This window comes from Lissotriton vulgaris, chromosome 3_1 (assembly GCF_964263255.1).
Source record: "Lissotriton vulgaris chromosome 3_1, aLisVul1.2, whole genome shotgun sequence".
Lineage (NCBI taxonomy): Eukaryota > Metazoa > Chordata > Amphibia > Caudata > Salamandridae > Lissotriton > Lissotriton vulgaris.
Genome location: NC_141689.1, coordinates 860,466,331 through 860,489,608, shown reverse-complemented (window position 1 = coordinate 860,489,608; position 23,278 = coordinate 860,466,331). Strand labels below are relative to the sequence as shown.

Sequence of the window (23,278 nt, the reverse complement as noted above, 5' to 3'; positions counted from 1 at the left end):
CCTATTCCCCTATAAACCCACAACCCGCTACAGAATTAAATTACGCAATAATTATAAAAACAAAATTCATTAAATATAATTATTTATAACATAAATACACACATTTCACACATATTATAACATAAAAATACACTATAAAAAATTATATATTATTAAAAATCGATATTGTTAACTATCTATATTATATACTTTGATATTTTAACTAACTATATTTTTAACAGTCGATATTACTTCACTTACCTTAAAAACGATTTTTTTGTAGTCTATATTCTGTCCTGTCGATATTTTGTCCAGTCTATATTAAAAACACGATATTATGTCCAATCGATATTTTGGACTCGATATTATGTCTGTGCACCATTTGTGATATAGGCTTTTGAAAATATTTTTGTATTAGCAGTTTGTGTTTTAGTTATAGTAATTGTTTGTGGTTTAGACAGTATTAGCTTAGATGTCAGAACAGGAAACACTGATTTATACTGATGAATATATTGCAAAGATAGCGGGTGATCCATCTCTACTTAGACAACAAAGAACCCCGATAACCCATGTTCCGCAAAACATAATAATAGCTAACTTGATAAGACTACATAAAAAAACTAGTTAGGACTAAATTACATGAAAAATTCCTTACAGACTGTCTCGATGCACATTTATCCCTATCGACCTACAAGTGTGGAATGTACCCATCATTTTATAGATGATGAAGATTTAAAAACAGGTTTCAGTTTTGTATCAAATAAGTGGCTACGTAGCTGGGTGGTCCTAAGCATCGAGGTAGCACTGAGACATATAGAGAAGATCAAGAAAGAAATTGCTGAAATGGAAAAGAAATTTAAGGAGACTCAAAGTGTTATTAATGCAAAGGACTGTTTGAAGAAATTAGAGGCTCCTATCACAAAATTCAAACAGAATAGTATTCTAAAGAAAACCTATAAACTCCAGAAAGATTCTAGAAAGTAGAACAAGGACCTAACCTACCCTTATCTAAGAAAATAGTTTTATCAGCAAGGGTGTACTAATCCGGATGGCTTCTATAAGAAAAACATAACAGTTTCTGATACTACCTCAGATTGAGATAGTGACAATTCCAATCAAGGCAGGAGTATTCTGGGTTCTGTTTTGGAGTTGCCAACCTCAAGGTCAAAGACCCCAATTGGGCCAAGGGAGAAATCTCAAATGATGATGGTTCAGGAATCAGTACACACCAGTCTACTACCAGACCAGGAACCAATATTACGAGTGGTAGATTCATCTAATAATAATAATACAATGGAAGTAGTTCTGATTTTTAACTTATCAGATCAGTTAAGTTCTACAAAATTGGAGGTGTTGAGCGCTGGTCTTTTGTTTGTACTAACCTTTCGGAATGATCCCTTTACCACTAATATTGAGTTCTTTCCATTTTTCAGGCCTTTAAGATTGAAATATGTTTTCTCTAATACACCTGTCGGCAGTACACATGACATCATAAGTGTACACTGCCCATCACCCTTTTATCAATCCTCAAATACTATGCCAATAGAGATTTTAACTTTAAAAAATGTGGTATTAACACAAACAAGATTGTTGATTAAACAACTAAAATATAGGAATTACAATCTGACAAAATCCCAAAGTGAAGCTTTACCTACTCTATCTAAATGTAGGAACATTGTAATAAGACTCACGGATAAGGATGGAGGGATCATAGTTCAAGATAAGCTTGACTATGATAATGAGGTTTTGAGGCAATTACTGAGCCCTTTGCATTACAAACAATTAGCGCGATATACAACTTTAACAATCAAAAGCACATTTCTACATCAGCCACTGAAGGTTTGATCGCAATGTGGTTAATTAAAAAGGATTTTCATTATCTGAGCAAGGAGGACTACACTAAACCAGCATTTTATAGACTACCTAAAGTACATAAAAATGACAAAAAGCAACTAGAGAGGCCAATTGCAGCAGGGTGCTAAACCATTCTAAAACCACTGGCAGAACATGTAGATCTTTTTTATAAAACCGTATGTCCCTGTGACTTGATCTTACACTAGAGATAGCCTATCAGTAAGCACACAAATTGAAGGGGGGACTTTTGATGTGGATTGTAATATTCTTGTGACGATGGACATCAAAAGGCTATACACAGATATTTCACAATCTGAAGCTCTGGAAGTCACATGAGATATCCTTGAAACTAGACCTAAGCCACAAAAAAATACCTACTCGTTTTATTTCGGATTGTACAAGGATTGCTTTGGAATAAAATTACTTCAGTTTCAATGTCGATTTTTGTGCTCTAATAAAAGGAGTTGCTATGAGTGCAATATTTGCCCCAGACATAGCTAATCTCTATGTTGCTCCCTTAGAAGAGGGGACTATCTTTAGTGGAACTAATTCATGTAACATATCATCAACCAGTGGCTAGGAAAAATAGATGACATCTTGTTAATATGGCAGGAATCAACCACCAAACTACTTCAGTTTCATGAGTGGTTGAATAGTCAGAATGCTAATCTACAGTTCAGCCTTGAATATAATACTGATCGGATCAACGTTCTTGATCTAAAGATTACCAATGAATCAGGTAGCCTGTATATAATTATTTATACCAAACCTACAGCAAGGAACACCCTGCTAAAATATACAAGTCATCATCTGAGAAACTTGCGAGACGATCTCACATTTGGGCAGTTCCGATGGAGAAGACAAAATTACACCAGAAAAGAGAATTGTTTTGAGGAGGCTAAGGTACTGGCATCTAAATTGATTACCAGAGTTTACCCATATAGGTTGGTAAAAAATTCTCTAGAACAGGCATGTGTTATGACCGGGACTCTTTACTGAGAGTGAAGGATAGATAGAACCAGTTTCGCCTAGTTTGTGTGACCACGTTCTGTACGGAGTCCATTAGGATTAAAACGGTTATTCTTAAAAATTGACACCTCCTGGGCCCATTACATACTCAGTGGGAGAAACCTTTGTTCTCCTTTAAGAGGGCGAGAAACTGAAAAGACAGGTTGGGTACAGCATACACGGAACCAAAACTGATTACACTGAGTCAGATGTGGGATCTTACCCCTGTCGGTGGGACACTATGCATGTAGTAATTGCACTGCATGCTCAACCACAAGTGTCACAAAATCTTACATATTAAACAAAAGACTGAAGCAAGTTTTTAATTGTGGGTCATATAATGCGATTTACTCTATTGAATGTCCATGTACATTACAATTCATTATAAAAAGAATCATCCAGCATCAATCCAGGATTCATTGCAATGGTATTAGCGCTCCACTTGTTGACGATTACAAGACTATGCCACATGCTCCAATTGCAATGAAATGGTTTATACTGAAAGTATAAACCATTTCATTGCAATTGGAGCATGTGTATTACCAAAATTCCTTTATTTGTTTCGTACTATTCCTCTTCTCTTTTCTTCTCTTTTTTTTACCAAACTAGATCGAAGCATCTCCAGGTTTCTATGGGGTTATCGGAGAGCCAGAAGAGCCCTCAAATGGTGCATTATGCCAAAACTAAGAGGCGGTTTAGGAGTTCCTAGTTTTCGCTTATATTACTGGGCAGTCTTGCTAAAGCAAATGGGTATTCTAATGTTCCCAGACTATAGTTTAGATAATGCTTTGACTCCATCAATTTACGAAATGCTGCTTGGAGTGGAAGCGCGGCAATGGCTGTTCAAGTTAATAGAACCTAGTTATCACAAAAAAACTAAATTTAAAATCATGACTACCGTATCTCAGATCTGGAGACAAATCAACAGAAGGCTTCATCTTCTGCCAAAATCTAATTATTATACCCCCCTCTTACAGAATCCTATGCTACCCGAGCTTTTTAATGACCATGTCATGCATAAATGGTTTGACTTAAATATAAAATCTTTTGGTCCACTCTATTATGATGGGCAATTTGCTTCCTATTCTCAATTACAAAGTAAATTTGGTCTTGATAGAGCTGATTTTTTTAAATACTTACAGATCCGTAGCTTCTTAATTACAAAAAAATTAATTATATCACAATCTATGAGCAAAATAGACTTGTTGGAATGCTGCTGCCAGGGACATAAGATTGGTATAATATATCAGAAATGTTTGGAAAAGTTAGAAGATAATCTAGACACCTACACAAAAAAATGGGAGATCATTTTTGGCTTAGAAACTGTAGACATAGTTAGATCTCTTGAAGTCTGTAGTAAAGTTATTCTCAATGATTCATTTAAAAGTCAACATTATATGTCTATCTTTAATTTGTATTATACACCATCAAAACTATCAAAATGGAAAGCACAGAAAGGAGTGAACTGTAGTCGCTGTGGCCATAATGCGGCCGATTTGTGTCATATGTTTTTTCATTGCCCCAAACTGATCATATTTCTCACCCAAGTACAAGGCTTCCTAAATACCATTTTGGATGTAGCTATTGTTTTAACGCCCGAACTTGTTATACTTGGAATACAAACTGACCAAATCGCCAATAGAACAATTGCTGAAGAAGGGTTCATTTTCATCGCAATGTCTTCCTATCGCAACTGTATAACCTCTCGCTGGTTGGATATTGAACCGCCTGTGTTCAATCAATGGCAGTCAAAATTGTTGAATATTTATCAGTTGGAAAATGCTGTATACAAATTTAAAGGCTTGAGAAGGAAGATACTAGGCCAAAAAATATGGTTACCCATCACGAACTGGTTATGACCATGGTCATTCTTTCAGTAATATTTTTTGTTTTCCTGATTTTTTTCTGTGCTCTCTTTATGATTATGTATCTATGGTATATATCTTTTACCTTTGTTTTGTTTCTCTGTGCAATTTATCCACTGCCAATAAAATAATAAAAAAAAAAAAAAAAAAAAAAAATGGTTTATACTGGAAGTTGTAAAGTGCTCAAGGAGAAAATATCATGTGGACCATTTGCTATCAGTGAAGGAGAACAGGCGGATTTGGATGGCCAATACAGTTAAGAAAGATATTAACCAGCAAGTTGAGGGGCATGTTTTGCACACTCTCCTAACATAATAACTGATAGAGTAATCTGGCACTGTCAAAAATATCTTCTGAGTGTCTTGACTGCTGAAACCTGTATGGTTTCGAGCATAACTGAGCACATGAAGACGATTCACATGCCTTGCCCGCTGCAGTGTCCTCAGAGGTGCACTGCACTTTTAACCCAGTCTTCCGACTGGGTTATGGAGATTGCAATCCTTCATTAGACCCCAAGTTGAAGAAAGCGGACGAGTGCATGTATGAAATAAGTGGTGTAATTGGCTTGCACGTGGGTTAGAGTTATATATACATATTTTTGGGAAGCCAACATATATTACATTTTTTTTAACATGTTTTTATTTGTAATTGCAGGGGAGGCACAGGCCACGGTGGAAGGAAGCAAGAACTCTAAAAAAAGGCACATTTGAAAATTCTGGGGGCAGACTGGGGGGCAGGGAGTAGGCCTCAAGGTTTTCCCTGTATACAATACCTCCATCTCCTCAGGTCTCTGACTTTGGGTACACTCAAATCTTCTCAGTCACTACACCACCAGTCCGGTCTGTTACTAGTAACGTACCACTCCCCCCACCTGTTTGGTGTCAGTGGGGTCGTCCTCCCTCAGATTCATTTCCAACAGGTCCTCCAACATAAAACCCCAATGCTCCAAGTCACAGTCTGCGTTCTTGTCTGTGCACACCAGATGCAGTCATCACTCTTCAGCTGTGCCCCATTTGAGCATATCTGGCAATCACCTATCTACAGTTGGACACTATTCTGCAACCAATGAATGGCCACCCATCTTTTAGCCAGGATCAGCCCAGGAGAATGAATCAATGTTACATTTTGGCCCTACACCTGGGGGTGGGGAGCAACCCCAATAGGCAGTGTTTGGCTGATATCTCAGTGTATACCTTTGTTATCGCTTGCAATGTCCTAGCAATCAGACCCCAAAACCTCATGTAGTTTTCTGCAATTCCACGTCATATGCGGAAATGATGTCGGGGCAACAAATATTGATGTTGAATGTGATTCATGTCTACAGACTACCTCACACTGGAAGAACTTGCACGCATTAAGTAAGGTAGGATAGCAATGTGCTTATGTGTTTTGTTGATTTGTTTTTGATTGTAAAATCCAGATCTTATACATTTCCTTGAATTTCCAGACTGATGGTTGAGTTGTAGGTGAGGTAATTAATATATCCATGAGGAGTTATTGGTATACTCACCTTGTGTAGTGATACACGTGGAAGTAAGGACAGATGGGCACATAGAGCTCACATTTTGGTGTAGTCATTTGGAGGCACTTTCTGGCTTTTTATTGAGTGTCTGTCATGTTTACTTGTATGGAGGTGTCACATTGTGGGGAAGTGGTGCACATGGTGCTCTTTGGTGTACTGTTCATGTTTACTGATTGTTATTTTTTTTTATAAGACCATTAGAGTGATGGTCCCTTATTGGACATTTTTACACTGTGTCCTGATGATGGTTTTGTGAACCTCTTGGCCTTGAGAGACCGAAAAGTCAACGGTTACTCCTCCCTAACAGCAGTCACAGTGATATTTCATTTATATGTCCATAAGATTCTTGGAGCAAAGAAGAAGAAAGCTAATTGAACTGTTTATTTAAAGCTACATGTTGTAAGGCGGATATATTGTTCCCCAGTGATCTTTTTTTTAGTATTAATTTGTATCTGTTGATTTGATCATGTGCGGTGCAACAGTGTTTTTGTATGAATATTGTCAAATGTAAATCTAACTGGAAAATATATTACTTATGTGATTATTAACCTCTGTATCATACATAAAAAAATTGTGAAAACAAAATAAGAAAAAATTGTGCTTGACAGTACACTTGAGTTTTATTTAATTATATTGGTTATATTGCAAATGGTGTCTTCTGCATATTACTTATAGTGTTGAATTTAAATCCCAACGAAACTCAAAGCAGACTGGAAATACTCCCTCTAGGGACATTTTGTTTTTTCACTCCTGGCACTCTTCAGGGAGAAGTGTTTCTTTCTTCCACATCTGCCAGTCCTCACGAAGGTAAGTTCCTTCTGTAGTCAATCAGTACAGCCCAGTCATTGAAGTAAAGGAACTCATCCAAAGCTCTTATGGAACCAGCCATATTCAGGCAAACGTCACATTGCCATCCCAAAGACAGATAGACAAACGAACAGACGTACACAAATGAGAAGAGAAACTACAGCCCCCTTGTCTGTTTCAACGCTTAACAAAAATACATTTTTCAACCTATGAAGTAAAAAACAATCTGTGTTTTTTTAGGAAGATGTGAACGCCTTACCTAAGATCCCAATCTCCAGTCCTTCAAGACCGTATTTGATGTCTGCATATATATTGTCCTTTGTGAAGTCAGCCTGAATGATTTTCACTTTCTGACCTGTGCTCTCCTCTGTAATAAAAAAAACACGAAGTAATTCACCCAAGAAGTATTCATCATCTTTATCCTGAAGAACTTGCTTTTGGAGAAAGCAGACTTTGAGGAGAAACATACTGCTCAGCTTAAAAATGTTCAGGAGTGCAAAGAGACATTAGCAGCACATAATGTTACTTATCCTACTCCACTTTCCTCTTTTTTACTGAGCATTCACATGCTTTCATACTGTTTCTGAGATTGAAGTATTAACCTTCATGACCAGAGATAAATCTACAGCTTCTCCTAATGACCCAGTACCCACCTTCCTGGTCAAAATTGTCTTTCTCTTCTGTTTATATCTTACTCTTCTACTAAATCGTTCACTTTCATATGGAGTTTTTCTCACAATCTATACATCTCCTGTTGCTTTTTTTGTCCTCTGCTTAAAAATCCCCTTCTATCCTTATTCTCCCAGATCTCTCTGCAACATTTGATGGAGTACATTATTCTATTCCCTTGAATTATTGTATTGCAACTGGTACTGCTCTTGACCTGTTTCAGTCTAATCTACTGAACCACGCATTCTCAGTTTCTAGGAAAGGGTCTATAACTGCCCTTTAACATGTTAACTTTGTATTATCGGGTATCTTGTATAATTTGTTGTTATGGGGATAACTTTCACATATTCTTTATCTTCTCTTCCTTTTCCTATTTCTACCTTTGGATTTCCTCCTACTTTCTTAAACATAATCCTAAAGAAACGGAGACTCTCTTTCTACCTACTTATCGCTCACGCCTCCTTCTTTGCCTATTTTTTTCTCTTCCGCCTAATGTTCTATCTCTCCCCTGCTCAAAATCTGGGATTTGTGATTACTCTTAATTTTGATAACATGATGTATTCGTTTTTTTTAAACTTGTCACCTTCATCTGTATATTTAATGTAGAATTAGGTCATTGGTGTCTTTCTCTTCCACACAACTACTGGTTCAAACACTTGTTCTGTCTTGTTTCAACGACTGTTACACAACTTAGGTCTGGCTGGCCAAATACATCCCTGACACACTTCATTCATGTAAAATTAATGTGTGTGTCTTCTTTATACTTCCTTATTATGTGCACATTTTTCCTTATCTTTCTCGGTCTCCTGGGGTTCCTCTGCACTTGCAATTTAGATTTCAGGTTTGTTGGTTGTAAATGTGTCCACTCTCCTTTCCTCTGTTCTCTGGTTTCCCTTTCAACTCCTTGTAGCTATCTTCTCTGTGCTCATCCAGTTTTTGTATGTTTGTTCTCTAGTAAACTAAATAGTGGCATTACCTTTCTCTTTATACTGGGTGGGTGTCTAGAGTATCATCAGAATCAACAACTATATTCAGTTTTTACAAGAAAACCATAAAGGCCAAGCAATACCTTAAAAAAAGACCCCATCAAATAACTTAACACAAAGAATACATAATACAGAGTTAAAGCAAACATTTGATAAAAACAATTTCATGTTACCACAGTAACCCAGATTAACCTAAAAAACGAATCACAGCTTGACCGAAGCTTAATTGCAGCCCTTAAAAAGCTAAGAGTTTATAACTGAGTTGCTTGAAAGCAGTTGCTAGAAAGTAAAAGCCGGTCTAACCTGACTAAAGCTGACTTTCTTGAGAATAGGAATAATAAAAGACGTTCTTGGGACTTCATAAAAACCACAAAACATTAAAAAGTGAATCATATCCTGTGGAGACTTTCCGTCGCAGCCACAGGGTAAGAGACACTGCCCTCTATAAGCACCGTGGGGATGAGCTAAGAGATAATGAAAAAGTTCCAGATGAAATTGAGTCAGTAAAAAGCGGTCTTGAGCACTTTTGAACCACAAGAGGTAGGGCTCAGTGAATGGCACCGTCTTTAACGGGGAATACCTACGAACACTGGGCTTCTTTAACTCCTCTGTTTCCCTGGCCCATATGCACATTTTGAAAAAATTCTTTACCCAGCACATATCCTTTCTAAATATTCCCTCTGGATTTCCAAATAGATTAGCTGGAAAGACTTTCTCTAATATACCTTAACCAGCAAATACGGTTAGGATAATCAAGGAATGACAATCCCTCAGAATTTCTTTACATAGGCTGGCTTCCTTCTTCATCAAGATTTTCATACATAATGAAAATGAACGATAGGACAGCCCATCTGAGAGGAAAGCCATCCCAAGTTCTTAGTGGGCCATAAACAATGGAATGCACTGGGGTAAGCATAGAATCCATCTCAGAAACGTGTTTTCAACAGATTGCAATGCGACGGGCTCGTTATAACCCCAAATCTCACTCCCATAGGTGACCTTGAATATAAAATTAGCTTTGTAAATCTGCAAAAGTGCCCCAATTGGTCTACTTCCTAGTCTGGAAACACAATTAAGGACAGGCGCAATAGCTCTTGCAAACTTCCCCTTCTTTCAACTTGTCAACGGGCGCCAATTCAGAGCTGCATCAACACCACACCTAGATATGAATAGACGTCGGTCTTCGGGACCTGCGTAGCCCCCAACAAAACAGTGCAGGGCTTAGCAGGAAGCTGGCCCACCTGCATGATAAATGATTTGCTGTTATTGACCAGCAAATCTAAGTGCTCCATGAAATTTACACAGGAGTTCAATAGGTATTTTAAACCCCTTGCTGTCCACCCCATGAGGACAGCATCATCAGCATACAAAAGGACAGGCATACTTCACTAGCCCACTTGAGGGGAGTCAGTATTTAATTTCAAAAGGGCCTCATCCAAGTTATTAATATACAAATTATAAAGAAAAGGGGCCAGGATACACCCTTGACGGACCCCTCTCTGTTTACAAAACTCGTGGGATAGTTTGAAATCCTTAGAATAGTATACTACAGCTTTGGTGTCTCTATGTAGATCCCTTAAAAAATAAATATTGTCTCTATCGATGCCAATAGAGAGCGTTAGCTGCCAGAGCTTGGATCTGTTAACGCAATCAAAAGCAGATAACAGATCAATGAAAGCTAAGTAGATGGTGCCAGTATTGGCGACTGTGTGCTTATTGAAGAGCATTTACAAATTTAAACTCTGGTCCATCATTGAACAACCCGGTCGCAACCCATATTGGACCTTGGTCAGAATACTATTGTCATCTACCCAGCTAGTGAACCTATCAATGACCATGCGTCCCACCACCTTTATAACAAAGTCAAAAAAGGGAGATTGGCCGATAACAATGAGTGCTATCCCGATCTCCCTTTTTAAAAACCGGGACAATGGTAGATAATGCCCCAAGTGTCTGAGCAGCCAAATATGACTGCAGCATTAATAGTTTCAGTGATATGGGTACCCAGATGTTCAGGTTAGAAATATAGAGGTCTGGTGGAATCCCATCAGGGCCTGGGGCCTTATTTTTTGTTAGAACCATTATACCTGCTCTAACCTCCTGTGCGCTAAATAGGACCCCACATTTACCCTCACCGATAACCATGACAACCGTTGAAGAAGGTTCAGACTGGAACATGCCCTCAAAATGACTTATCCAATCATCCTCTGAAATATTGGTGTCCAGTGTATTGGCTCTATCTACTGCTAAAAACAGGCTATGGATGTTGCTCCAGAACTTGGGGAGAGGATGGAGCCTTGCGGTTAGAGCTGTCGACCTCGAAGCTGGGAAACCAGGTTCTAGTCTCAACAACGACACCCAACATCCTGGGATTCTGGGCCAATCACTTAATCTTCCAGTGCCTAACAAAAATGAATGTGTCCGTCTGTAACGAAACTGGTGCTCATGTAAAGTGCTCTGATACCCGATGTCTTGGGTCTAGTTCGCGCTATATAAAACTCTTTAAAAGAAAATGCTGCTCTCTACAAGGTCTGACCAGGCTTCCTCTTTCAGGGCTGATTTACGTTTTGCCAAGGCAACCTTATATTGTTTGAGGTACCTCTTGACAGCCAGGGAATCTCTAGGTGTGGCACTCAAATCTTCCTTCAATCTCCTTGAGGCGCAGGAGCACTCAAAGTCAAACTATCTCGGACCTCTACAAGAGGGGTGCCTGCCTGAAGCCAGCGATAGGTTAGTTATGGCTCCTGACATACTTCCAAAAGCCTCCAGGATGTTTGAAGGTTTTGCCGCCCTGTCTGAGCAAATGTTGAACTCCTCGGAACACTGGGTGAGCAGGGACTCATAAAACGAATCCGTTATAATCTGTACCCACTTCAATCTCCTCACCCCGCCCACGGCTGTCAGTGCCCCCCTTCTCTATTATTGGCTAATTTTTCTACCCGGGGCCATCCAGTAGAGACACACACCGGGTTATGCTCTCCTTTACAATAAACTCCAAAATATTTAAAAAAATGGTGTAGAAACAAGATTTAAATCAATAAAAGGCTCACAACCTCTCCCAGTGAAAGTGGGGACAACATCCTTTTTGTCCGGGGGCAACTTGTTCATAGGAGACAACAAATCAAACTCATTCAGTTTTTGTTATAGAGCCCTGATCAGTGTGTTCCATATGAAGACCGGCATGACGTGCACACCCCATATCTTTAACCCACCCAGACCTAGGGTCCCCACATAAGTGGACATTAAAGTCCCCTGCAAGGAGAACAGTCAAACAAAACTGCTTACTCCGGGACAAGTTTCTCAGACAAAAACCCAGCCATTTAAAATTGCAGACTTCGGGAGGACTAACTACTGTGTTGTAAATATTTTAAAGCAATGGCGTACTTGTCCCCCTAGATAATGGCAACACCTGGAAGGTGGGGGAGTCTTGAGGCAACATGACAGAGCTGACTTGGACTGCTATAGAAACAAAACTGACCAAACCCCCTTCTCTTTTCCTGCTATAGAGGTATGAATATTCACAAAACTGTTGAAAAATTATCTTTTGGTATGATGTAATTAATTGTATACTCATGATTGCTGCTGGAGCAGTGTAGTTTTTTCACACCTTTTGCTGCCATTGTATACTCTGTGCAGTGCTTTGCTATAAGCTCTATACTGAATAAATAATTAAGTTGCTCGCTTTTGGTCAGGCTCATAGCAGAAGCCTGGAGAGAGGCTACTGTATGCCATTTACATGGAATCAGGGAGACTGTAAATTATAGGCATGCACATCCATGGTGGGAGATAACAACGTGTCACATAAGAGGTTGGTGGAACAGGTTAAGAGGACTCGACATAAATGAAGAGTAGCATTAAAGCTTCACCATGGGACGGTCGCAGCAGCCAAGTATAATTGCTTTATTTGACTATGTGAGTTCAATCAAGAAACAGTGACAAATTAAATCTATATAAATTTGAAGAAGGATTTTGGGAATGCCTTCTAGAGAAGGTATAGAGGCTCAGCTCAAGGACAATTGAATAAACATTAACGTGAATCTCTGTGACATGGGGAATGGATGCGAGCTGAATCGAGCAAGGCACTGGCAATCAAACTTTCAGTGACAATTAGGGAGTGTGAGGCAACAATTCCTGTTTCTAAGAAATAATTATTTTTTCTATTCTATGAATTCAGGGATATATTTTCAAAGAAATTTTGCAGCGCGGCACTGCAAGCAACTTAGCTGCGCAACCTCATGTAAAAACATGCAGGGGTGTGCCATATTTACAAGTATACGTGCACCCCTGTGTTTTCACTTGCACTAAAACAATCTGCCTAGCACCAACTCAGACACCCTTACCCATGGTGCAAGGGTGCCTGCATTGCAGGACAGATTCCCTGCAACTCAGGCACCCTTGCACCAAGGTGCAAGGGTATCCATATTGCAGGGATGATTGTTTATGTGCAGGAAGAGACACATTCCTGCACATGAACAACCTTTAGAGGTGATTTGCTTCGTCTATATGTGCTGCAGAACACAGCACACATAGAAAGTGCAAAAACGAGGAGAAATACAATTAGTTCTCCAATTTAACACCTGCTAATCAGTGACTTTAGTTTGGTACTACCTCAGATTTATACATCCTTGTAAAGCTGGGTCACCGTAAAAAAAAGCAATGGATGTTGCGGTGGAACACCCACAGGAATACCATTGCATGCCCCTTTTACGCAGATACCTGTTAGAAATGGTGCCATATTTACAAAGCATCATTAAGCCATGCAAGATGGCTTAACGCCGCTTTGTAAATATGGAGAAGGGCATTGCGCCACTGGATTGCCCTATAAAAAGTGATGCTCTGGTGGCACAATGCTCTTGTAAATATGCTGCAAGTTTTGCCTCATGATCCCTGTCTCATTTCGTGTCTGCAGCACTTACACTCAACTAATGGTCCCACTCTTCTTGCCTGTGAAGCTACCCTTCAAAAGGTGACCAAATCAAAAGTGAGTATGACTGTGCTGAAGAAATCTTCCGCTGAACCGTAAGTTAACTAAACTAGAGGTCTATTTCTTGGCCTCCTATAACCAATATTCAGCTGCCCCTCACTCTTTATTATCTACATTGAGCCTCTTCCTGCTATCATCTAGTCTTACAGATTCAACCTTCACATTCACAGCGAGGCAGCTTAGTTTCTTCTAAGGGCCAATGACATTATAGCAGAGGTTTCTACCCTCCTAAGATTCACGAGAAACTGGGTATGCAGTATTTGACTCAAGTGGAAATTGAAAAGGACTGAAGTCATATAGGTGGGCGGCTTTAAGGAGCTGTGAAAAAGTACTGTTGTGTGGCATTTTAGGACCCTAGTGTAATTTTCCCGATTCATGCCCATATATAGGTATAAAGCACCCTATCCTTATATAGGCATAGAAATCATAACCATATTTAGACGTAGCCTATGCAGTCCAAATACGGCACAACTACTTCCACTAGTTCCGAAAATCCAAGTTCTTTGAAAAACCCGCCTTCAGCAGTCAGGGACTTCTGTTTGCTTGAGTATTGATTTATCCAAGAACTCATGGAGTTTTCAAGAACTTAGTCTTTGATGACGTTATTATGTCCAACCTTACATCTAAAAAGGCACCTTCAAGGTATAAATATGCCCACACTTGCCCAAGCAAACACATGGTGGTTGGAGCAGTTCGACTATCTACTTGCCCAACGTCCTGCAGCAAGCTCCGAAGGAAGCCGAACCTCCAGCTGACGCACTGAGAGAGACGCTGTCTTTTCTCTTGCCGAGAAATCCAGCTCCAGTGTTTCCAGGCTACCCTTGCGGGTTGCTAGGAAATCGAGTCCTGAGAGATAGATACAAGACCTCCTTCATTCTAAACCAAGGTACGGAGCTGATTAGACGCTTAGAGAATTCTTGGATTAGATTCTTGGCAAAGAATACTTAAACTAAGCTACACCTCACTTACTTCTTCCCTTGTACTAGACCTAGGTTAGGTACACCGGGGTAGGCGTATTTTAGAAGCACCAGTTGAGTACTTTTAGTCTTTATTTATTAGTGTATGTATTTTATGTATTTTATGGCTTAGAAACCATATCATGCTTTTACAGTTCTATTTTATAATACTCGTCGTACTGTACGCATTGTACTTTGCAACCAGTATTACGATTGTAGCAGTTCATTTCTTCTGCATGAGAAAGAAGACTGTTCAATAAACACCCTTTTATTGAAAACGCCTGTCTCTCTATTTCTCTGCACCTCTGGTGAAACGAAACATGCACGATTGACTGAGTGAAATAACTATCTATTGTTTCTGCGATTCTAGAGATAGATTTCTTATTCTTGGGAAACAAAGTTGTCATGTTTATGCGGTCATCAGAAACTAATCCCTTCTTGTGTATTCGAGAAAGTTTCTAGTGATGTCTGAGCTAGCTGACACTCACAATTAAGTCTAGTATGTTATGTTATGTTATGTTAATAAAAATTTAATACCGCGCACATACACCAATTGGTTTCTTGGCGCTCAAAGACAGTGGGCTATGGCGTGGGGGGTGTAGGCAGCTAGTATATTCGATAGAAACCTAGTAGACCTCAGTCCTATGTCAAATCTATAGTATATATTATTCCAATGCGGAGAGTCTATTGGGAATATAGGAACTACACTACAATACCTCCTTTAGATTTTTTCTTGTCCCTCTTCAGGTAAATTTTATAAGTAATACTGTTTAAAGACTTTGGGTCACATGCATCAAAGTAAGAAATCGCAATTCCTTATGCATGTAGGAATCACAAAACAAATTGCGATTCCTACACATTCCTTAATTGCGACTCGCAAATTGTGATTTGCAATTAAGGCATGGCTTCCTATTCATTCCTATGGGCCTAGAGTCCCATATGAATGAATGGTATTGCATTGCTCAATGTGCGATTAACAAATAGGTACTCGCAAATCGCGTAAACATTTTGAAGGGCATGTGTGTGCACCACCATTCACTTTAAAAATGCATTTTTTTGCATTGTTCAAAGGAATTGCAAAATACCATCAACTTGAAGTTGATTGTAATCTGCATTTCCAAATTGTGAAAACGCAATTTACAAATGCATGATGTATTACGAATATGAACTCGCAATTTGCGATTCCCTAACGGCATTCACAATGAAGGGAATCGCAAAAAACTGCGATTTTCTTAATTGCGAATTGAAAAAAAGGTACATGCATCTGAAAAAGCCATTTTGAGATCGCAAACCGTCGAATATTTTTGCACTGTTTGCGATCGCAAAATGGTTTGATGCATGTGCCCCTTTATCTTTAATTCCTCTGGTGATGTCTGTGACTTCATCCTGTTTCTTTTACAAGATTTGCTCCGTCTTCATTAAAGGAACACACTTATGCCTTGATTATGAGTCTGAGGAACTGAGGATTGCCAGACTCGCGGAATGCATGGCAGTGGCGGTCCAGTCACCACTGCACTGGCGCTCCCACTGCCCCATTATGATTACAGCAGTTGGACCACCATTGCTGCGCTGATGCCACCAGGGAACAGCTGTTCACTGGTGTTGGTGCGATGGTGTAGAGGCAGATATATGCTTGGCATGAACGCTACGGTCCAGCCAAGCACATTACAAATTTCCTCTCTACCTGGTTTTCATGGCGGTTCCTCCTCCACGAAAACCGTTGTGCAGAGGAAACAAAGGAGACCCTAAAGGGTCCTACTGTGCCTCTGGGCCATAGGGTGCATGCAAGGGAGCACAACATGTGCCCCACTGTGTGCGTGCATTACATATACTGCACAGCATGAACTTTACAGTCCATGCTGTGCAGGAACTTTTTTTGGTGTTCCAATTGCGGTGCCCATTTTCAGAGGTACCTCCGTGGGACTGCCAAAATAAAGCCCTCCAGACACGAGAAAAACTAACCACGCGGTTGGCAGTGTGGGAGCGGTCGGCCAGCATTGCGGTCTGCTCCCGCACTGCCAAACACGTAACCAGCCCCTTAATACCTTTGTGAAAGTGTTTTTTTTCAAATCTACATTTTGGGTAATAAATAGTCATAAATATTAATAATTTAAAGCTGGATCCAATAAGCAACTGACGAGTTAATGTTACAGTTTAAACAAGTTTAATATGAGGTATGGAGTGTGTATTAACCTAATTTAGTTGTGCCACATTTTTATGAAAACTCCATCTTGGATAAGATGATTGCTGTTTCTGTCGTACACTCCTGCATTCACAGCCTCCCATCATGTTCCCCTGTGCATTTTTTTCCCCTCACAAGCTCTGCAGAAGTGAAGCCTGCTGGTATAATAAATGTCCTACTGTTATGAATACAGAGCTTAGAATGAACGTTTTCGTGTTCCTGACATGTTGCAAAATTCAAGACCTCTCTGCTGTAGTTCTATATTGACCAGGTCCTATTCATTCATGTAAAATTATATTTTGAAATGATTCATAAATAATTTCGAACATCTCCTGAGGCAATAGCACGGAAGATACTGAGTGCTTTCTTAAACATGGGATAGTGCTTATGTGTTAGGTATTGAAGATTTTCATCCTGATTTGCTTCAGAGCTGTTACTTACGCTCATGCTATGATGAAGATGCAATTTTAACCAATTTCTTTTGCGAGAATTGTGTATATAAACCCCTTGAGTTGGGGGTGAGCCAGAGAAGATTTTGAGATTTCCCTAATGTAATAGAGGGTTGTTGTCACACCCCTTTCTGATGTTGCTGCTCATTTGTGACTCGGAATGATTTCTAATTATTGACTTCTTTGTATAACTCTGCATTTGAGCCTTAATGACATTCATTCTGTACTGCTTGATTTGAGATTTTTGTAACAAAACCCTTTAACTTTTATCTGGCCAAGAACTAAATTATTGATTGGTACCAGTTAATTATTTTGTGCTAAATTGATGTTGGGGAGGGGGCATTTTTCCACAATTATTTCTATTGAGAGAACAGTATGAGGTAAATTTGGGTTTTCTCAAAATTTGGGGTGTCTCAACATATGGGGGTATGGTTATGGCTCTCAGATGTTCGGGGAATGATTGGTTCTTGCCTAGATCATGGTAATGCCATTTATTGAGGAGCACCTACCTTTGAACAAAGCCCACTTCATTTAAGTCTAAACGTGGTAGCCAGTCTTTTTGTAAGCATAAAAAGATATGCCATATCTCAAATATTTTAAAAGCACTTCACTACTCATGATTTGCAAAAGCATCAATTACAAAGCCCCTTAACCAATTTAACATTAACTCTACAGTTAGGCAACACTCTGTTTAACAATGAAACACCAGGGTTCAGCCGAGTGCACTGCATCCCCAAATGCGATGCAGTGCGCGCAACAAAATTAGTTTTATTTATTTAAATGTTTACTTACCTGTAAAACTCCATAATCCATACATTACTACCCCCCACCCTGCCCCTCCCCCTCCCCACGTCACCACCCTGCAGGTACTCCCACTGCCGGCAGTGGCTGCCATGGTTACTTCCCCACAGTTTGTTGACAATTTCCTAAGTGCACAGACCACAAATAGTAGGGAAATATTTCTTACTTTTGCACCCACAATCTGGAACAATTTGCCCCTTACCCTCGCATGGGATCTAAATTGCTTCCTTTCCTTACGATATTTAAAGATGACTCATTTTAGATTTTCACTAAGGCTTTGATTACAAATGTCATTTTACTTCCATTGGGCTAGAAAAATTGAGCCACTGGCTCCACCAGAATTAAAAATCTCTTAGGGGAACTCCAGGGGAGAATTGGTCCCAGAATTCCAATTCCCATGCTAATTCCTCATTTCTCAGTGAAACATTAGGATCTATCTTCTAATTCCTAGTAACTCCGCACCATTTATGTTGGTAACTCTGGGGGATGTTGAGGGGGCATCCAGTGGAACATTCAATACATTGCCGGATGTCCTTGGCCTGCACCTTTCACCGATTGACAAATACATGAAATGGCACCTCGCACTGTAGCGTAGTTCCTATTTTCCCAATAGGCCCTGCGCATTGGAATAACATAAACACAAGTATTGACGTAGAAGTGCGGATCTTCCAGGCCTCTACTGACTATGCTAAACTTAATTGGGTTTGTTACCAACAAGCTCAGAGGTCACTGGAAACTTTCTTGACTGAAATAGGAAGTGATCAGCTTCCCTGGCACAGCCAAGAAGGGATTCAGTTTTCCAACAACCGTGCAACATGACAACTTTGCTCCTCAGATCAAGAGTCAATCTCTAGGGTCGTATGAAACAATAGACAGTTATTTTACTCAGTCAGGTTGGTGCAGTTTACTTTCACAATATGTAGAGAATAGAGAGACGGCGTTTGTCAATAAAAGGTTAACATTTATTGAACAGTCTTTCTTCTCATACAAGAGAAATGAATTGCCACAATTGCAAGACTTGTTATTATAAAAAGTACGTACAGTAAGATAAGTATTGCGAAATAATACTGTAAAAGCATTGATATGGTTTCTTAGCCATACAATGGTTTAAAAGTAATAAAACATATATACATTCATGTATACATTAGGCTAAAATACTCAACTGGTGCTTCTAACTACGCCTACCCCAGTGTACCTGACCTAAGCCTAATACTTGGGAGGGGAGTAAGTAAGTAGCTTTAAGTTAAGTTGGTTTTGCCAAGGTTTGCTTCAAGAATTCTCTCTCAAGGGTTTAGTCAACACCATACCTCTGGAATAGAATGATGGAGGTCTGGTATCTCCCTCAGGGCTCGATATCCCAGTCACCCGCAAGGGTAGACCAGAAACGCTGGAGCTGGATTTCTCTGCAGGAGAAAGACAGCGTCTCTTCTCAGCGTGTCGAGGAGGAGAAGGAGGGGGGACAGCGTCCGCGGGCAGCTTGCATCTGCTGGCCTCTTGCAGGGGGACGGCTGTTCAGCTCCTAGGTTCACCACACCATCGTTCGCTTGTTAGCAGCGATAGCAGTAGCGATAGCAGCTATGATATCTTCAGCATAACAGCAGCTTCAGGCGACGGGCAACAGGGGACTTGCTTAAGGCCAGGTTGGTAGTATTTATACCTGAAAGGTGCCTTGTTTGACATAAGTTTGCTGGACATAAGACGTCAATAAAAGATGTCACTAGGAAGTGATCGTCTATCAGTGCTCATTAGAGTTCTATTACTAATCAAAACACAGCAAGCGGGGATTTCCAGGTTGCTGAGTTTTTATCTTGTTGAAGAACTTGGAGTGTTAATCTAGGAATCTCAGATAGTAACTTCTGCTCTGACATTGCACTAATTGGTTGCAAAGGAAGTGGCAGAGAAAGCTATTCTGGAATGTGGCTCTGTTCGTGTGAGGCCAGAGATGAGTTACTAAATATTGCACTTGAACGGTTATGCCAATATAGGGAATACATGGATTTATAGCCGAATAGGGGCATAAGGTCACTGTATCGATCAGGGTCCTAGATTAGCACGCAACACCCACTCCACGAATTCATGTCCATCAAATTACTAAAACTAGAGCAATAAGATGTATGTGTAACATTGCCCAACCCAAAATACATAAATGCATTCGAAATAGGCGTATATTGTAATACGTGACATTTTAGGTACTGTATGTTTTTGAAGCATAGAAATCATTCAAAAATTATAGCATATGAAATCAATGAACGATTATGCAAAAAGAATTACACATGAAATATCTCTGAAACAGAAGAAGGGCGAGATAAATCATCACATATAAATGCATTGCAATAACATGTGCTAGAAGCTGGTGTAAAGTTATTATGTCTCTAGATGTGTTTATAAATAGAAGTTGAAGCTTCTGTTCTCTAAGAATAGTTTTTACTCTAAGCAAAGAATTTTTCGTGCCAAAAAGGGTGAATATTAAAAAGTGTTCAATTCAAAAGAATTATTGCTTGAACAGGGAAATTAGAGTTCCAACGCTTTTAGCAATTCTTGTTGTTCAAAACTGAAGGCCGAATTCAGAGTTCATGGGAACGCTGTGTGTCGGAATGCTTCTCCAAAGTTATTATTTCTGTTCGGGTGAGAACATCATATCAGACAGGCTCTCAAAGAATTGGTCTACAAAATCAGGTGACAGTTCGACCAAATTCGATAGTGCTGTAACTTGGCAGGTGTGAGAATGATTGCTGTCATCATAGTCTGGATCAGCAATGCTCACAGAAGGTCGTACCTGGGTGATGCTGCTTTTGTCACTTGCTCCACTGTTACCACCTAGTCGTAGCACAGGAGTCTAAACGAATGCCGTCATCAGGATTGGTAGCCGCTGGGGACAACACAATGCGTGAGCCGTTATCGGACTGAGCAAAGTATCGACGTCCATTGGTACTGCTGATGGAAGTGAAAGACAGATGTCCAACATGCACTCATCTCCGCATAGCATACATCGAAGTACCGGTAAGATACAGTTCTGCCATATAGGTCTGAATGAAAGGAACCAGGTCATGTTTAGATCTCTCAGCCTGGCCAATCCAAGGACTCTAGTTATTCTGTCCCGGTAGCGGATTGCTAGGATTGTCTCTTCCATTCCCATAGGAGTCATGTCTGAGCTTTGGCTTGCCATAACGAAGCAGGAGGGTCAAAAATAAAATCCCTGCCACAAGTCCCAAAAATAGGGGTATGCCGCCAAAAACAGAGTGGACAAAATTAGGAACGATTCCCAGAATTGCTTGAAATGGTGTTAGCAGTCCCGTAAAAATCGTCTTAAATATGCCTGGGATGCCTGTGGCACTAGACATGTTAAGGAGTTGTCTAAGCATTTCTACGAAATGCACGGGGCAATTTGTTGATAAAAGGTCATGAACCTCCGTAGCTGTCCTTGCAACTAGAAGATCATACGTCTCTTTTGATGACGTTATGGGCACTGTTGTCTGTAAAAGCACAGACTTCATTTTGCTTAAAGTATCAATTCGTATAGAATAGAGATTCAGACGAGGCCAGATGGGAGTCTCTGTGTCTACAGGCCCGTTTGGGAACAATGCTTGCATACAGCATTTGACCATGGATGTTACGCTTACTAGATAACTTTTCCCTGGAACAAGGCCACAACATCTGTGATCCGTTCTAAGAATGTAACTCCCATTCGCAAGTTGCATAAAGAAGGGCTCTATCTGAGTTGCAGGTGTGACTAGCTGGTGGCATGAAAGGTTGTTAGAATTACCTTCACAGGCTCCATGTAAATTAATACCCTGGCACAAAAGTATACCGCTTAGTGAATGTTTACAATTTTCACCACTAAGAAATACATTTTTGTCGCTGTCACTATAGCAAGAATGTGTGTATGGTAATTTCCATTCTGATTTTACATAACCTTTACCCAATCGTTCATACTGGCCAGTAGGTATGTATTCAAGGCATTTTTTAAATCGGAAAGTTGTTATTGGAATTGTGATAATTCCGTGTATTATCCATTCAATGACAGGACTCTCTGACATTGTCAATGGTAATCTCTCAAGTTTTTCGATGCTCAGGATTGTATAGTCTGCTCCTTTCTGTGCCAAACTGATTTGTTTATCAGTAAGGTTAAAAATGGAAAATAATGACGTTGTGTTGATTAAACGCCAAGGCACATAGCCTGAACGAAGATTTTGCAGCGTGTAGCCTAATTGTACAATAGAACGTAATTGAGATTGGCCATGCTGTAACATTAGCAAGTCTCTGTCTATTATGTCAAAGGCAGAAGATACAATATTGTCCAATGAATATATTCTGGAGGACAGAGTCATTAACCCATTGTCCACTACAGAAAGTGATTTTTCCAAATTAATACGATCAATTTCTCGTATTTTTTCTGCTGTTTCAATTTGTGTGATTTTCCAAGCCTCGTTGTACGCAGCATAGATGCTGGCCGCTATGAAACGTTTTTGACGCTGTTTGCGTGGTCCAAGAATGAAATCGCGCAAATCAGCACCATCTTTTAGTAAAGACAAGTGTTGCTTAATTTCAGCCAGTGTGGATGTTCCTAGCCATTCGAGGCAGAGTTTCCCTACACTGTATGTTGTTACTATCCCTGGATGTTGTCTCTGGGAGTATCTAGGGTCTTGTCTGGTCATTTTTAACCCCTGTGTTTTGTTCAGGAATCTATCTTGACAGCTGTTTGTGTCTATAAGCCAGATTAACCACTTTTTCCAATCAGGATGTGTTCTGTTAAAATGTAAAATTTGTGATACGTCTATCTCAATATCTGTCGTTGCATTTTCAGGTATTGGCTTTGGAATAGACGGTTTGTTAAGTTCTTTGATCTTAGCTAGGCCAAGACAGGATGTTTGGTGAATTGTGTCATTTAAAAACATCATTAGTTCTGGTATCATGCAGGTTCTAAATAGTGCTTCACGGTCTTGTACCTGCCAATCTTTTGTACCCCAAATGCTTTTCGTTTCAATGTTATTTTTCCAATAATCAAAACCAAATGTCATAATTTTTTCATAAAATGCTTCTGAGTATATCAATTTAGAATTTGTCAGCATTGTTTTCATTCCTGTTTTATCTAACAGTTAATAATAAAACGTTTCTGCATCACTGGTGTTAAACCCTGAGAAGTATTTGAATTTCTCAAAAAATGCTTTAGAACTGCTTTTAGGTGGTGTAGAACAATGTTCCCATTGATTATACTT

The 23,278-nt window shown here is 39.7% G+C and overlaps 1 protein-coding gene across 4 annotated transcripts in view; it reads right to left on the bottom strand.

Annotated features, from left to right (window-relative positions):
* The window catches only part of HSD17B3 (hydroxysteroid 17-beta dehydrogenase 3), a 1,142,586-nt gene that overhangs the window by 397,337 nt on the left and 721,971 nt on the right, over positions 1 to 23,278 (bottom strand). For 2 of the 4 annotated variants that reach the window (XM_086961175.1, XM_086961174.1), the window contains exon 4: positions 7,295 to 7,402. The exons of the other annotated variants lie outside the window; for them this stretch is intronic. In XM_086961175.1, the coding sequence (XP_086817301.1) occupies positions 7,295 to 7,402 (108 nt within the window). The remainder of the gene's footprint in view (positions 1 to 7,294; positions 7,403 to 23,278) is intronic. 4 annotated transcript variants of the gene reach the window in all.